Source organism: Rhamphochromis longiceps, linkage group LG3 (assembly GCF_057381845.1).
Source record: "Rhamphochromis longiceps isolate RC_006_pf linkage group LG3, R_longiceps_female_GT1.1, whole genome shotgun sequence".
Taxonomy (NCBI): Eukaryota; Metazoa; Chordata; class Actinopteri; order Cichliformes; family Cichlidae; genus Rhamphochromis; species Rhamphochromis longiceps.
In genome coordinates this window covers 67,256,178-67,273,277 of record NC_140559.1, presented here as the reverse complement: position 1 = coordinate 67,273,277, position 17,100 = coordinate 67,256,178, and the positions used below count along the sequence as shown (strand labels likewise).

Sequence of the window (17,100 nt, the reverse complement as noted above, 5' to 3'; positions counted from 1 at the left end):
TTTCTAATCTTTGGATTTTTATTGAAGTTGATGAAAATGTTTTTCCCTCCTAGTTTGAGTTTGGACTTTCATTCATTAGAAGAACCTTGGTGTGTCCACTCTGAGCTCTGTAGGAACCCCAACAACAAGCCCAACAATCCAGATGGACGGTTCCAGCTGTTAACTGGAGGAATTCCATCCAAACATCTGCTCTCACTAAATTCTTCCTCACCTACAGACTGTGTTCTTCACTGCTTTAAACTTGGAAATGAATGCAGTCATTGGTCTGCGTGCTGCTTTGTTCAGAGAGCTGATTGGCTGTTGACAGTGTTTGATCAGAGCGTGTCAGCCGTTACCATGGTGACCATAAAGGTCAGAAACAGGAAGTGTTTGTGTCCAATCCTGAAGCCTGTCACCATTCTCCTCTCACAGCTTCACTGAGAAGCTGCAGCTTTACAGGAAACACTGGATCTTTGTTTCATACTGACTGTGTTTAGTACAATACTGCTGACAGCACCACCCACTCACTCCATCACTCTACTTACAGCAGAGTCTCCAGTCTGTAGTTTGGACTCTGCTGAAGATCAGACAGCTGCTTCACATCTGGATCCTTCAGGTTGTTCAAATATAGCTCCAGCTGTCTCAGATGGGAGGGGTTGGACTTCAGTGCTGCTGCCAGATAATCACAGCTGATCTCTGACAAACCACACCAGCTCAATCTGTGTAAAGAATGAAAGATGTAAGTTTATTAGACAAAGTGTGAGCTTGAAATCATTCAGTGTTTCATCATCTGTTCAGAGCTGAAGAAGGTTCAGAATGTAGAAGTTTAGAAAATGGAAACTCCAAACAGCTGAAGCCAACAGGAAGCAGCTTCAAACAAACACAACAAGAGAAAAAACTCTGAATGTTTCACATTAAAGTCGTACATTTCTCATAAAAACAGGACAAAGACTTGAAAAAGTCGTGTTTTTCCTTCCAGGAACCACAAGGCTTCACTTTTAAAGGTGAAGTGTGAAAGAAATGGACATATTTGAAGTCCAACACCTTTTTCCAGTCACATTATTAAAGCAGACAAACTACAAGCTCATTTTCATTCCAACAAGTCATCTTCTGACCTGGACTAACAACACTGGTCTCTATGTGCAGCTGGCTGTGAGACCAGTGCTCAGGGAGCGTCTACAAAGTGCAACACTGAAAGAACATCACACACTCATTTGCTTCCAGCACTTTCACACAAACATCTACTGTCATTATTGTCACCAAACTCTGTGGATCCTTTATTGCAAATTCAAATGGGATCAAATGGTCAGACAAAAGAGGGTTATGAGGAAATATGATGAAATGTTGTGTATTAGCAGCAAGTTATTGAATCATTTTCCTCAGAAACCAAACAAAATGATTGACAAACATGTTTTTACAAACTCAGTGTTGGACTTGGATCAGCAGGATAAGCTGATGTTTAAAGGCATTTGAGTCTCGCTGTATGAGAGTCCAGTTATTACTCAATATTTATGGATGATGTTCTTTCAGTGTTACACTTTGTAGACGCTCCCTGAGCCTCACAGCCAGCTGCACATGGACCAGCTGACATTACCCAGCATTAGAGGCGGCTGTAAAAAAATGGATTTTCCTATTTAAATGGTTTTAATTTGAATAAAGCGATGTTGATTCATTCAATCCTGAATCGATTTTTAATATAAATGTATTTTGCCAGAATCTCAGGTTAAAGCTCCCAAAAGTATTTCAACAACAAGCAAACAGATAAAACAGTAAATGAGAGCAGCTAAACACACAAAGATGGAAACACAGAGCGTGGATCGTTCACTCGACGGCACGTACACGGACACGCCGTCGGGGCTGAAAGTGGACAGCTCACAGATCCTGAAGCTGCAGGTTTCATCTGTCTCCAACCAAATCTGACTGAACCAGCAGCAAAAGAAGATCCAAACTACGCTTTACGTTTGATGAACATCGTCATGAATTCTCTCTGACTTTGACGTTTACTTCCTGCACAGCTCTCTCTCTCTCTCTCTCAGTGTACTTCAAGAACAGTTTACCTTCAAAAATCTGTTTCCTGCATTATTCACTGCTTATTACGCACCAGTCTGCTGTTGTGTTCACTGCTGTTGGCCTCCCAAAACAAAGCCTCATTTCTGCTGTTCAATACTGAAGAAAGTTAAACCTTTTAAAATGATGACAGATTACAAACGCTCAGCTGTGTCTGTAATCAAACCTCTGTAACTTTGCTTCACTTCAGCAGCATCAGGTCATGTTCACATGTTGATTGTGAGATTATTCTGCTATCATATGTTACCTCATATATGTAATCAAAGTAGTTGAATTATGTTAACTGCTGTAGGTCATATAATTTCCTTTAGTTTAGATGGTGTGCTGTGTATGCAGTTTAGTTCTCATTATACTTTTGGGTTAAAAGAACATATTCATTTTTGTAGTTCATTAGATAAGTGTGCATCACTCTGTATCCTTGATCTGCTGTGAATGTGTTACACTGTTTTCTTGACATGCTTTATTGTTGAATCATAAAAAGAAGGTTGTAAGCAGGAGACATGGTGTCTAGGGCAGAAGAGATAGACCACATTCCATACCCCCACCTTACAGAGAGCAGAGAAACAACTGCCGAGGTCATAACTTAGGCGCCGTAACAGAGAAAGAATGTGAATGTTTAGGCTTTTACGACTAGGTGGGGGCCGCTAGGAGCTATAAAAGGCTGTGTAACCCGTCACCATTTTGAGACATGTGCCTGACCCTCTGGCAGCATCTCTTCCGTCCGGATGTTTTAATGCTCTTTGTGTTGAATTGTATGGGAATAAATGATTGTTGATTGAGCATTTATACACCGAGTATTGTCCTTCCTTCAGCCCAAAGATTAAAAGAATTGGGAGATTTCAACAACTTGGTGCCTGGTGACCCAGATCTTTGGTGTGCTGAGGAGGTGCAGATTTGGCCTTTGGTGAGATCGTGAGGCGAGGTGAACAGAGGACCGGTCCAAATATAAAAAGGTAAGCACAGCCTGTTGTATTATAAATACCGAATGTGCATATTGGGCTTTCCAAATTAATCTGTTCGCTGAGTTACACGTATTTTCACAGTAAATTTGTCGGTGTCTGGTTTTTGGCGCAAGATACTAACAACATAAGTTGAGGCTGAATTCCAGTGTGTTAAGATAAACTGCTTCTACCGAGAAACTAATAACATACTACGTTGAGCTTGTTGCAGCCCACTTTACCTTCCACATTTAACTTTGTCTAAGACTGGCTTCTGCAGCAATAATACATTAGAATCTCTTGGAGACGCGGCCATAAGTCCAGTACATTGAATAGAGGTTTTGAAGTTGGTTTATGGTGTCGGTTAAGTCCTCGTTGATGCGGCTATAAAATTGAATATAGAATTAAGGAAAAGCAGATGCTGGCTAACGGTGCAGTTGAACACTGGCAACGCCAAAAGCGCAACATGTCCGTAGGTTTTGGTTTATGATACGGCCGTGAGTGCAGTAGTGATTGGTGCTGATTTCAGTACATTGAATAGAGGTCTGATGGTGGTTTATGGTAGAGATGGACCGATCCGATATTACGTATCGGTATCGGTCCGATACTGACCTAAATTACTGGATCGGATATCGGAGAAAAATAAAAAATTTAATCCGATCCATTAAATATCACGAAAGCACCTCACAAAACTTGCAACACGCCGTAACTCACCTCAGAACGTTAGCAGTCGGAGCAGTATGCATCACGTGATAGAGCGGCTGTGGCATGCGGGACCTGTCGGTGGTCTGGATAGCATGTGGAGCTTCGCTAGCAACCCGGCATTTCATCTCCGACAAAGTTATCCCGAGAGAAGTAAAGCAAGTGTGTAAGTCCATCTCTGAATGTTTGTAAAGCATTCCTGCGTTAAGCTTGACAAGCGACTGCCTCTTCTTGCTGCTACTTCAATCATGAAACTGCTTAACGATCAGCTGATCGGCTTTTCTGTCGCGAGTCCGTGTCTCTAGTTTGCTTTTGGCCCACTTTGCACCAGAAAGAGGAAACCAGCGGCTGAACAACAGCAGCACGTTTAAGCTTGATCAGCTGTTGTTAGAATTTATTTAATATTACTTTCTACACCAGGATCTTTTTCTACGTAGCTGACGGCTGGTAACTGTGCAGGGGCGGATCTAGCAAAGTTTAGCCAGGGGGGCCGATAGGGCATTAACAGGGAAAAGGGGGCACAAAGACATACTTTTCTTTCTTATTCTCATTTAAAATGTCTAGCTTTTAATAAATAATTATCTGACACCCAAAGTTTTAATTTGATGCAAAATGAATAGAAGTCAATTACTGTATATAGTAACTATTAAGTCTAATATATATACCCTAGTAAGCTATAGTACTTTTTCCTTTGGGAAGGTACCATCTGTGCAGTCTGCAATTCTGTTGAAGAAAGATGTTGAATCTATTTAATATTTCTTGAAAAATAATTGATTTCTGTGCATTTTTTTTCACACTGCATCAAATTAAGGTTGATTACGGCGATTAAGCATCATGAGGTGGAGCGTGAGGGGTGGTTCCCTATTTTTTATTTATTTATTTTTGTTGTTGCTGGGAGTTGGAACCCTATTAGTTAGGTTGCTTAATATTTATGCTAAGTACTCTTTAAAATACCAGAATAGGGAGGATGGTGTAGGTTTAAGTTTATTAGATTGATCAGTATTGCTGAAATATGAAATATTTTTTTTTGCATACAGGTATAACAGAATAGCTTTAGTGTAGTTGTTGTTTTAAACTTGAGTATGAACTTATACAAAATGCAGCAAGATATTTAAAAAACAGTTTTGTTGATTAAAAAACACTATATCGGATTCATATCGGTATCGGCAGATATCCAAATTTATGATATCGGTATCGGTATCGGACATAAAAAAGTGGTATCGTGCCATCTCTAGTTTATGGTATCAGTTGAGCCTCGAGGGCTGCGGTCATAAAATAATAAGTAAAATTTTACTTGCCATGAAATAAAGGTAAAGCAGAACCTGGCTTATGATATCAGTAATAGCTTCGGGGACGTATGCATCACATTTATGATGCGATTTTGCCCCGTGGTGGCGGTCATAAGCGCAGAGAAAGGGGTATATGTTCGATGGTGCAGTTGTGCTTTAAAGGGTTCTAACAGTTGAGCTCAGAGGTTTCTGTGTAAAGTCCCGCTGATGAGAAGTGGTGTGTGTGTGTAAGGCGCTCTGGGTGCTGTGTGTGTAAGGCGCTCTGGGTATTGTGTGTGTAAGGCGCTCTGGGTGCTGTGTGTGTAAGGCGCTCTGGGTGCTGTGTGTGTAAGGCGCTCTGGGTGCTGTGTGTGTAAGGCGCTCTGGGTATTGTGTGTGTAAGGCGCTCTGGGTGCTGTGTGTGAGGCGCGCTCTGGGTGTGTGGTCTGTGTGTGAAGAGTGAAACAAAGTGACAGTGACGGTTGATGTGTTTGAATAGGAGGACATTAGTGCGAAGAGAATGCTTTAAGATCTAAAGGTTGATGCCTAGTGTACCTGTGGAAACAAATTTCGTTCAAGGTGTGGCGACCCTCCTGGTCGTGGACGCGCGGCTAGGCCCAGCGGTGTCTGGATGCCGAGGTGGCGACTTGGGAACTGAGGACTTCCGTATAGCTACAGAAATAACCCTGGGACGACCGTGTAATCACGGGTTCACATTTATTCTGGAATAGAACAAGAGAATGCTTTTACATCTAAGGTTGAGTTCTATCATAGGTGAAATATAAAAAGGTTGAATTCCTCGTCTAAGTGGTTGAAATTCTTGTGTGCCTGTCCCCTGACGAGTGTGAAATTAAATAAAGAGGGAATTTGGAGCCACATAGAGATAGACGGGCATAATTGGGTGTATTACTCTGTGGTGTAATAAAAATAAAAATAAAAATAAAAATAAAAAAGAGAGATAGTAAGAGGTGTGTAGTGGAGAATTATGGAGGAGTAGAGAGAGGAATATGTTGGGAGACTGGCGTGCAGTTTACGCTGTCAAGGTAGGCGTGTTGCCTGCTTATCTGTTTAACAGTGATGAAAATGAAATTAAATAAATCTCTTAGTGTGTTAATACAGGAAGCTGCGGACCTGGACCAACTGCCCCCACAAGCACAGCGGCCGAAGCAAAATTATAAGGAATGGGAACCACACCCAACACGAATCAGCAGCTGTGAAACAGACAGCAGCGAGGAGAGAATTAGAGGAGAAATGAAGGTTTTAAGAGCACAGGAAATTGGGTTGAATTTTGGGGCCAGCGGACTTGTGGAGGTTGGGAAGGCGTCCGGAGCATCTGTCGAGGAAAACCTGTTATTTTACTGGTACTTGGGTATCATTTACATGCACTGTTATTATTTCATTATTACTTCATTAGTCTGCATCACTTATCATTAGGTTATCATGTATCATTTATCATTTATTTCAGAACACGCAGGATAAAACCCAGTTTGGAAGTAATACTCTATTATGTGGCGAAAAGCACCAGTTTAGCTGTATCTCCAGGCAGGCCGCAGTAAAGTCATATGAGGACACGGTGAACTTTTTAGCCTGGACCCACACTCACAAAACTGCACACTCTGTATACACAATTGGTTAGGTTCCCAGAAAGCATGAGTGGAAACATCTGGAACATGTTGGTGTTCTTAGCCATAGAAGGACATAGAAGGAGATAGGGGAATGTTTCTGAATTCTTCTGACGTCATAATGACTATAAAGCTTTCTGTCTTTGTGCAAACGAGGAAGAAGTCCGGCTCTTCCCACACTGTAATGTGTGTTTTAATAAAATGATCTGTGCTGACCCAAACTATATCCCAGTCGTAGTCTCTTCCTCAAAATCCGAACCATGACAATTCTGGTGCCGAAAAACCCGGTTTGAGGAGGGACAAATGGAGCTTGGCTGGGGTATAAGTGGTGTCAGACGGACAGCCAGGAGGTCGACTGAGTGATGGGCCCCGGAATAGGAGAGGTAAGCACCGCCTGTTGACGTCCAAAGGTGCTGAATTGGAAATTAAGATAAATTAAATGTTCACTCAGTGGGGCTTCTGTTCTGTTCTGATCTTGGGTAATTAGTTTTAAAAATAGGGAATATTGGTCTGTCTAAATTTAGTGCTGTTTATTTTGGGGGTGAATTTTGAGCTAAGAGGTAATATGTGTTTAAGACAATACGGTTTAAAGTGTTTAATGCCAGACAGTAAATCGGTAGTGTAGGGAATTTGGCTTAATTGATCAGCAGAAACGCGGTTTCGGGCGTCAGGTAATTAGACTGGAGGCGGAGACCTCGCAGTGATGCTTATAATATATAGAGTAATGTTAATTAGGACGGGGGCGCGGCCCCTAGGAATGCAGTTTCGTTCAGCAGGTGGCACTGACCCCTAATCGCGGACGCGTGGTTAGGTTTTAGCCCGGAGTTGGCCTTCCGTTGAGAACTTGGGACACTCAGTTAACAGGCCGGCAATTCTACGAGTGAATTGTCTTTATACTGCATTTTTTGATCGACAGAGTCGGACTCGCCTGCCCCTGTTAACGTCAGGGACCTGTGAACTTTAAGTAAAGCCAAAAGCGTGATCTGTGATAGGTTACGTGGCAGGTGGAGCTCCTGGTTTTCTGACGGGGAGCAGGTATAAATTAATTAGTTTAGAAACTTGACCGCGGCCGGCGAGGGCGTTCCCGACGCGGGGGATTGACCAGCAAGGCGCGGCCTGGGCTTACAGCTTTTACATTGGTCTAAAAGTTAGGAATACCGGTATAGAAATAGAGAAATAAAGAAGATAAGCTGTTCTGGCATATAGTGTTTTCTTATGTCTATGCGGGCCCGTGTGTAAATAGAATATAAATTACATGGGTGTGTAAATCAAGTGTAAATAAGTTCTATAAACTGTCATCCTGTTAAATCTGAAACTCCTGGAGAAAAAAGGAAAAGGGTCTCTCTCTCTGTCTCTGTGAGAGAAAAAAGGTGGGGGCCGAGTGAGTCCGCGGGGCCGAGCGGGTCCGCGGGAGCGAGCGTGCATGGTGTATGGGGAAGAATGAGGAAGAAGGGAGTGAGAAAGAGCGAGTGAAAAGAGTAACCGAGTGTTTGGTGATTTTTTTTTATTATTTCAGAGGCTGTGTGTAAGAGTTTTGACTATATTGATTGGTTTCTGTGGTTTTGGAGTTGGTGACTTTAGGCGTGAGAGCTGTGAAAGAGCAGGTTTTTCTCTTGTTGTGATGTTAAGTATAAATTGAATAGACTGTGATTAATCGGTGATTTTCTGCCTATTGTGCAGCTTGGAAGACACAGAAGTGTAGAAATGTCTGTGGTTTATCTTTGTTTGACGTTTTATATAGAAGGGAGTTGGTTGATTCAGGGTGATTTCTCCCGTTTAAGGGAGGAGTTGGATTATTGTTATGTTAAAGCTTTGCTGTAGGTGTACGAGTGTGAATTTTTGCTGGCTTCGCATGTTTAAATTGATGCATAGGAGTTTTTGAGTGAGAAAATTGTCTCCAACTAGGGGAGCAGTGATAGTGGAGGTCACCTTCTTCCCCTGCTGGACACAAGAGAAAACATGATTCGGAGTGCTGTGGAGGAAAATAATTAGTAACAACATCAAGCAGTTTTTGTGTTTGCAGTCAAGAACATATGAATTTTTACTTGAGGGGTTTAAAGTTAGTAAAGAGTTAAATCAACCCTCCTCAAGAGTAGGAGTGAGTGATAAATACGGGAAATGAAGCAGGATTTATAGGGTCTTCAACTGACCCTTGGTTCAGTTCAATAATATAGGCAGTTATGTTTATACAAATACTAAATGTATGTTTAGTGTCTTTATACAGGTGGTTTTTTCTTAACCTGGAAACCTGAGTACGGCAGCAGAAGACAGGCCAAGCTTTGGCTAAAAATTCACGGCTGGACACCAGAGTTGTCCCCACCCCACCCGGGAAAAAGAAAGAATGAAGTGTTAGGCGAGTTTTTCTCGCTGAACTGCTCCTGGTGCTGTGTCCCTGAATCTCACCAGTGTTAACCTCTGGCGGAAGACATGGAAAAAAGGAAAAGATGTTCCTGGTAAATGACTGAAACAAATAAAACCACACACAACCAGAGAAAGGTATGAGAAGTGTGTGGAACAGACACATGTGCGTGTTAGAGAAATGCCTCGTTTGAGAAAAAGTTAAATTAACCCACATACAGACGCACCCATACATGCAATGAAGAAACAGCTTACATACACGTGCACGTACAAGCAAGGTTAAAGTAGCGACACTTAACATACACCTGTTTTTAAATGATATAGTTTATCCACTACTGACAAATAAACTCTCTGGGTTGCGGGACAACACCTTAACTTCAAAAGAAAAGACACTGGTCTGACCATCCAGTGAGGACACGACAAATGTAGTGGTTAAAAGAGTCAAATTGTGACATGCATTTGTTGATTGCTTAAGACAAATGATTACTGAATGACAGAAAATTCCTTTTTAGGTTTTTAAACATGATCGTAAGAATTTTAACACGTACCTGTGTTGTCCTGCCAACTTGGGGGGTTATGAGTTGATTATATGGTGAGAAAAAACAAAAAGGGGGGAGAGGAGGCCCCGTTGTTTCTCCCCTCTCTGGATAACACAGCCAACACAACATCATTTTCCTGTTCGCCTGTTGTTGTTTTGTTTTTGTTTTTTCTGAAAGCCGAAGCTGACCTGGACTCCTGCCCTCCCCTCTACCATCGTTGCCCTCTCCGCTATCATCTTTGACCCTTTGACCCCTGAAGGCCACAGCAGCTGGACTCACAACAACAACTTGAGGATGTCAACAGTGCTGCAGAAAACAATCTCATGCAGCAGAGATGGAGAACGCTAAAGCTTCAGCTGACAGAGCTGTGACGAGACGCGCATTAAGCCCGGAGGAAAAGGAAGGGTGAGCAAAAGAATGCTGACCTCTGAGAAGAGCCGAATAGCAGAGCTGCAGAAGGCCGTGGAGCAAAGTAAGGACAACATAAATAGACTCCGATCTGACGTGGAAGGAAAAGACTCGGAGGTTTTTGCCCTCAGTAAGAGCTTAAGGCATCAGAGCAGAAACTGAGCATGGCTCCTGAGGAGCTGGCTGCTAATTGAACTCATCAGTCAGACTTGTAGTTTGACGTAAAGGACTTGAAATCAGGCGGAAGCTTGCTGGAGCAGGAGGTCGTCAGACCTGATGCAAAGCTCCAACAGCAGGAGCAAGCCCTGAAGGAGCTACAGAAGCAAAAGGGTCAAGTTACGAGGAGAAGATGCAGGCAGCTGCAACAACGGATGAAAACAGACCCAAAGAGGAGGGCAGGACCCCAGGGCATGCTTCAGGCTGCTGGTTTACCTAAACTACAGAACAGGAAGGTGATGAACACAAACATACACCAACACACAAACACACACTTCTGCATGCGCCGACTTAGAATGAAGAGAAACACACACATGAACACTTATGCACTCGTTGAGTGAGTGAAAACTGATACATACCCATGCACCAAAATCAAAATGTTGATCTAATTCACTAAGAAGTGACACACAATGCTCCAGCTGCTGCAATGAAGAATGCTTTACTGACAAAGGCTCAATGCTGCACACAACAAATTCAAATATAGAATCTGTTACAATAATAAGCCCAGAGGGCATTTGTGTGGTCTGGGGAGCAGAGTCCAGAGCGGTTGGGTTATGAAAACGATGCCTGTGCGAGATATCTGGGGCTTAAGGCCTCGACTCAATTGTTTACTGTACACTAAAAAAGAAAAGAAAGCCTGAGCAGTGGTGCAGAGTGAAAACGATGAATTAACAGTGTGAGTCTTATTTCAGAGCGCCACATCATTGTGATGGAGATTTAATAAAAGGAGGAACACACGGACTAAGAAGAAGAGAAAGGGGGGGCCAGCCCTTGACCACGATTGCCTGAGGTATTAAAGATCTGTACTAAATTCTGGTTTCCAGTGTGAGAAAAGTCACACAGTGCCAGTAGTAGAGCTAGGTTGAGTGATGATTCTAAATTACTGTAAGTAAATCATCGTACACCCGTTCAAGTTCCATGATAACTAGGATCTAGACTTTGTTGAACCCTAGGCAATTTGAACAGGTAAGATTTGAGTGACCAAGTTGCAATTGAATAAAAGTCATTGAATAAGTGTTGAGACAAACTGGCAGAATTAAGAGAATTAAAATATTTCAAGAGCTCAAAGTATTTAATATGGAAACGGTTCAATTTTGTTTCACGAACACAAAACATATAGGTTTATGAATATGAAAAGGTTGAGGTGGTGTTGATTTGACTCTGTGTAGGTTTAGGTTGGTATTTTTACTGATGGGAGGAATATTCAGTGACAAGTCCTAAGACCCGGGTGTCTGCATTTTTGTTTTTGTTATCTTCATTTTATTTTGTTTTATATTTTGAACAGTGCACATAGAGAAAACCTGTCAGGTGATTTTGTTTTGTGTTTTCATGAGCTAATAATTAGCTCTCTTTTTTCTCATTTTTGTTCTAAGCAGGCCTGCAACAGTGAATAACAGCGCTGACAAATTCTCGGGAAGAGCAAATATAAGGTGGGCTTTCCAGATTACAACTGGCCAGGGAGAAAGCTACCTGTAGGGACCTGATCAGGTCGTAAGTCCCTGTTTAAAAGGATTGTAGCGATTCAATCCAGTCCAAAACATGAGGAACTATTTTTCTATGGAAAATAAAAAGTTCTTGTTTTCCTTTTTGAAATGACGTCATCTTGCTGAGGGCGGAAATCTAAATGCGGCGATGGTTTCCACTATCAGCAAAGGAAAGAATGGATGAATGAATGAATGAATGAATGGATGAAAGACTGGAAATAAAAACAAACGGACTGACTGGTAAAGGATGACAAGACTTGACTACGACTTAAGGTTAACCTCCACCTAGATAGGATAAAAGGGTGGATGAATTTATGGGTTTCTTTTTACAGGAGCAGATAGATGACAGCGACATCTGAGGTTGCATGACGATTTAACTTTACACACCTGCGCAGCGTTAACATTTATATTTTCTTCTCTACAGCGTTACAGTTCTTAATGTTTTCTTCTGACAGGAAATCTTTTTATAGCACCTCTGGAATGTGGATGCCTGACCGCGGTCAGTGTGCTGCTAATGTTTGCTTTGCTTTGGTAAGGATGCGTGAGGAGGGTGCAGTAGAAAACAGACAAGTGACATGAAAACAAAGAATAATAATAAAACAAGTAATAATAACAAATAACAAATTTGGGGACAGTTTAACGTAGAGCTCACTAACTGGCCATTAGGGGGCTCTGAGTGATAAAACAAGTGGAGTAATATTGCCCAAGTGTGATTAAAACAAAATTGTGGCAATAATAGTGATTTAATGATCGGGGAAAACCTGAACATGATACTTGTCTGTTGTGCTGAATCTTTTTAGGACTCGTATGATTTACAGGTGGTTGTAAATAAGCTGTTTGATTTAACAGATTTGCTTTTTAGGTGAATGGGGAGTTGAAGGAGCTTAACATGTAACTGCTGACTGATGTTTTTACACAAGGTTACAGGTGGACGGGAGAGTGTTTTAGAGAGGATGTGTAATGTTCTTGTGCAGTTTGCAGTGGGGAGATTGCAAATACAACTAGAACTATTAATTGAGACTAATCAAAACTAACCTGAAACTGAGGAGGTTTTAGATAAGGAAGAATTAAAACGGATATAAAGTGCATCTGGTCTTTAATTGCAGGTGTAACCATGAAGATTTTTGGTACAGATTGCAGGTTGTTGCTCATTATAGAAGTGTGCTCATAAAGGCAAAAAGCTATATAAGGGGTCTATGATTTCGTTTGTGTTTTAATAATTTAGGTATGGCAAAATTAAAGGTTTCTAGACAATTTAGAGAACCAGTGAGAAGCATAATTAGATGATCAGAAACTGAGTACTACATTTAAATGGAAGTTAGAATTAAGAATGCCCAATTTGGTTTGATGTCTGTTGTTCACTTTTATACACACACACTGCAAATGTGCTTATAAGGAGCTGGCACTTAGTCTCTCAAGGTCAAAAGCTTCATCCGACAACGGATCGGATTGATATATTGGAGGTATTGACTTCACAAACATCCCAATACATAATTTTTATGAGAAGCCATTGATGACCATTGATTACTTAGAATGTGTTATATGTCACCCAGAGGGCATTTAAGTAGATTTTAGGAATAAGGTCTAAAACGGTTTGGTTATGAAAACAATGTCTGTGCGTGGTGTCTGTTTATGGCTCAAGGCCTTGACTGAATTCTTTGCTGTGCTTCACACAGCCCTGATGAGGAACAGTGGCACAGAGTGAAAATGATGAATGAATAGGGTAAGTTTAGGTCGGAGTACGGCATTTTCTGTGATTGAGATTTAATTCAAGGAGGAACAAAAGGTGTTACGCACCTGAGCTTCTCATTCCCACACAATATTGTCCCGGCAGGAAGCAAAAGTTCCTGTGAATTTCTGGTTGATTTTTTGGTTTTGCTTAGCGCTAGCTTGATTTGATCAGTGAGCTTTGGCTTGTGTTCTTTCTCGTAAGCGAGAGAGAGAAATGGTTTTATGCTTGGACATGTCTGCAACGGGACCTAGTATGTGTTATTTTATTAGTATTTTGTTGGTTATGTCTGTTTTCGTTTTTGTTACAGTGCACTGAGATAAGAAAATCTGAGAGGTGTGATCCACCGGTGGTGATATGGTGATATTTTGTGAGTTCATGATTTAACAATCAGCTCTTTAAACCAGGCCTGAAAGATTGAGATTTAAAGCGCTATAAAATATTATTACTGTAAACAGTTGCAAAGTGTGCTTCTCCATGATTGTAATTGGCTTGGGAGAAATTCACTTATAGGGGACACTGATCACATGAGAAGTCCTGAGTCTAAAAGGATTGCAGCAAGTCAATCCGGTCAAAAAAACAACAAGGAACTGTTTTCCTTTAAAATGATGACGTCATCTTGCTGGTGATGGATGCTCGAATAGGTTGCGCAGGAGACTCCATTATCAGCAACATCTGGTATGAATGTGTGTGGAGGTATGCATGTGACTGGACTGTGATGGACTGACGACTAAAAGTTTTAACTGACTTGATACTGAGACAAAGACTGTACCAACTTTAGGATTAGTAAATGCCAATAAACAATTCACCCAGCCGGCAAGAGAAGGGTGGATGCTTCGCTTTGTTTTGTTTTTGCAGGAGCAGGAGGATAAGAGAGACTGGAGGAGGAGACTGTAGCTTCACATAACTCCGACGAATTGACACATGGGAGTGTGTCAAAAAGGGGGAAGTTGAGTCTGAACATTAAACAATGGTTTTATGAACATCTTATGACTTTATTTGTGTGTTTAATAATTTAGCTATGGTAAAACTTAAGCATATAATGTGTTAGACTTAGAAATGGTTCATTAATTTTTAATTTCTTTTACACACACATAGATTATGATTAGAATAGGTCCTGAACATAATATTTTGAACCAAATTTGAATCATTAGAAGAACAATGGATAACAATATTAGATTATCAAGGCTAGGGAGAGAGATGTTTTGGTTTTCTGCTTTGCAGAGAAAGGAACAGACACCAGACGGGGACCCGGAGATGTGAGGACCCTTCACAGCAGAGACAGATGTAGGGACTGCCGAGACAGCAACTGGGGTCAAGTGTCATGACGTTTGGGCTCCTTGAGAAGATGGATCCCATAAACACAGCAATAACCATGAAGGGGTTGGCGAAAACCAGGAACACCAGACCAACGAGGTTCAAGAGGCTCTTGGCAAAAAGGGGGACACGGCGGTGATCCCAAAACACAGATCCTTGTTTGAAATCGGGGCAGAATAATCCCCAGAACTGTGCAATGACTAAAGGGTGGTCGAACCCCGGAGGTCGAAGAAAGAAGATGAGAATCACCCGACTGGAAGATACTGGTAGCTGCAGCAATAAAAATAAAAGTTAAAAGCTCCTTAGACAGAGGTTCTAGTCTAAGTACATTTGAAAGGTATAAGGGGGAATTAAAATGGGGGTGGAAAACTGGAGCACCGAAATAAAGCTGTGGGAGAATTGGGGAGTGATGGGAGTGTCATTGGTAACTGCTGTTATTGTTGTAAATCTAACTTTTCTTGCATCTGAACTGCGTAAACACAGAGGTCATCCCACACATGGTCCACCCGTTAAAGGGGGACAGAGGGCCTCAGGACCAAGGAGACGTGGACATTGCACCATTAGAGTGTATGTTGTAAGTGATCTCTTTGAGAAAAAGAGATCAAAGGGGGAATGGTGAGATTATTCTGCTATCATATGTTACCTCATATATGTAATCAAAGTAGTTGAATTATGTTAACTGCTGTAGGTCATATAATTTCCTTTAGTTTAGATGGCGTGCTGTGTATGTAGTTTAGTTCTCATTATACTTTTGGGTTAAAAGAACATATTCATTTTTGTAGTTCATTAGATAAGTGTGCATCACTCTGTATCCTTGATCTGCTGTGAATGTGTTACACTGTTTTCTTGACATGCTTTATTGTTGAATCATAAAAAGAAGGTTGTAAGCAGGAGACATGGTGTCTAGGGCAGAAGAGATAGACCACATTCCATACCCCCACCTTACAGAGAGCAGAGAAACAACTGCCGAGGTCATAACTTAGGCGCCGTAACAGAGAAAGAATGTGAATGTTTAGGCTTTTACGACTAGGTGGGGGCCGCTAGGAGCTATAAAAGGCTGTGTAACCCGTCACCATTTTGAGACATGTGCCTGACCCTCTGGCAGCATCTCTCCCGTCCGGATGTTTTAATGCTCTTTGTGTTGAATTGTATGGAAATAAATGATTGTTGATTGAGCATTTATACACCGAGTATTGTCCTTCCTTCAGCCCAAAGATTAAAAGAATTGGGAGATTTCAACATGATTCATGGTTTGCTTCAGTTTTTGATGGACTGCAGAATATTTTGAAGGTTATCTGCTATAAAAAGCCAGAACAGGAAAATCTGCTTCATGTGTTTCTGTTTGATCCTCAGTGACTTTGACACAAAGGCCTCTGCTGTGATGATCACACCTCTGATCAAGTCTCACAGTGTCAGCTTTGTTTTTATACATATGGATATGTGCTGATAAATGATCAGAGTTATAATATTTCCCACTGTCTGCTGTGTGCCGTGACCTCTGACCTGCTAAAGACAGTCAGCTGTGGATTATTCATTGTTGTGTCTGATACTTAGAACTGTGAGGAAGAACACTACACAGTTAATCAGGGTCCCCTCTCTCTGAATCAGGAAAGGTGGGCAGGCCGCGTGTGGGCCGCGGGCCATACGTTGAGTCTCACTGTTTGAAATGTGAACATTGTTCTGCTGCAGTCAATGGACTAAACCAGAGAAGAAGAAAACAGACTTTACCATGAAGATCCTCAGTGTGGATCAGTATAATATCAGCCTGATGTCTGCAGTTTAGTGTCAGCACAACTTTCACATCATATTCATCTCAGCACAACTAAAACATGCTGACTGACCTCAGAGTTTCAAGTCCACATCCTGGACTCTCCAGGAAACCACACAGATGCTTCACTCCTGAATCCTTCAGGTTGTAGTTGTAGCTCAGGTCCAGCTCTCTCAGATGGGAGGGGTTGGACTTCAGTGCTGCTGCCAGATAATCACAGCTGATCTCTGACAAACCACAGCTCCACAATCTGTATAAAGAATGAAAGATGTAAGTTTATTAGACAAAGTGTGAGCTTGAAATCATTCAGTGTTTCATCATCTGTTCAGAGCTGAAGAAGGTTCAGAATGTAGAAGTTTAGAAAATGGAAACTCCAAACAGCTGAAGCCAACAGGAAGCAGCTTCAAACAAACACAACAAGAGAAAAAACTCTGAATGTTTCACATTAAAGTCGTACATTTCTCATAAAAACAGGACAAAGACTTGAAAAAGTCGTGTTTTTCCTTCCAGGAACCACAAGGCTTCACTTTTAAAGGTGAAGTGTGAAAGAAATGGACATATTTGAAGTCCAACACCTTTTTCCAGTCACATTATTAAAGCAGACAAACTACAAGCTCATTTTCATTCCAACAAGTCATCTTCTGACCTGGACTAACAACACTGGTCTCTATGTGCAGCTGGCTGTGAGACCAGTGCTCAGGGAGC

At 41.5% G+C, this 17,100-nt stretch overlaps 2 protein-coding genes across 2 annotated transcripts in view; both read right to left on the bottom strand.

Moving 5' to 3' along the window:
• The window catches only part of LOC146676476 (protein NLRC3-like), a 455,324-nt gene that overhangs the window by 158,162 nt on the left and 280,062 nt on the right, over positions 1-17,100 (bottom strand). The window lies entirely within an intron of this gene.
• LOC146676482 (protein NLRC3-like) overlaps positions 1-17,100 on the bottom strand; it is a 30,173-nt gene that overhangs the window by 3,869 nt on the left and 9,204 nt on the right. Inside the window, exons 5-6 of the mRNA XM_085400826.1 lie at positions 16,469-16,645; positions 525-698 (exon numbers count right to left, since the gene is read on the bottom strand). Of these exons, the coding sequence (XP_085256952.1) occupies positions 525-698; positions 16,469-16,645 (351 nt within the window). The remainder of the gene's footprint in view (positions 1-524; positions 699-16,468; positions 16,646-17,100) is intronic.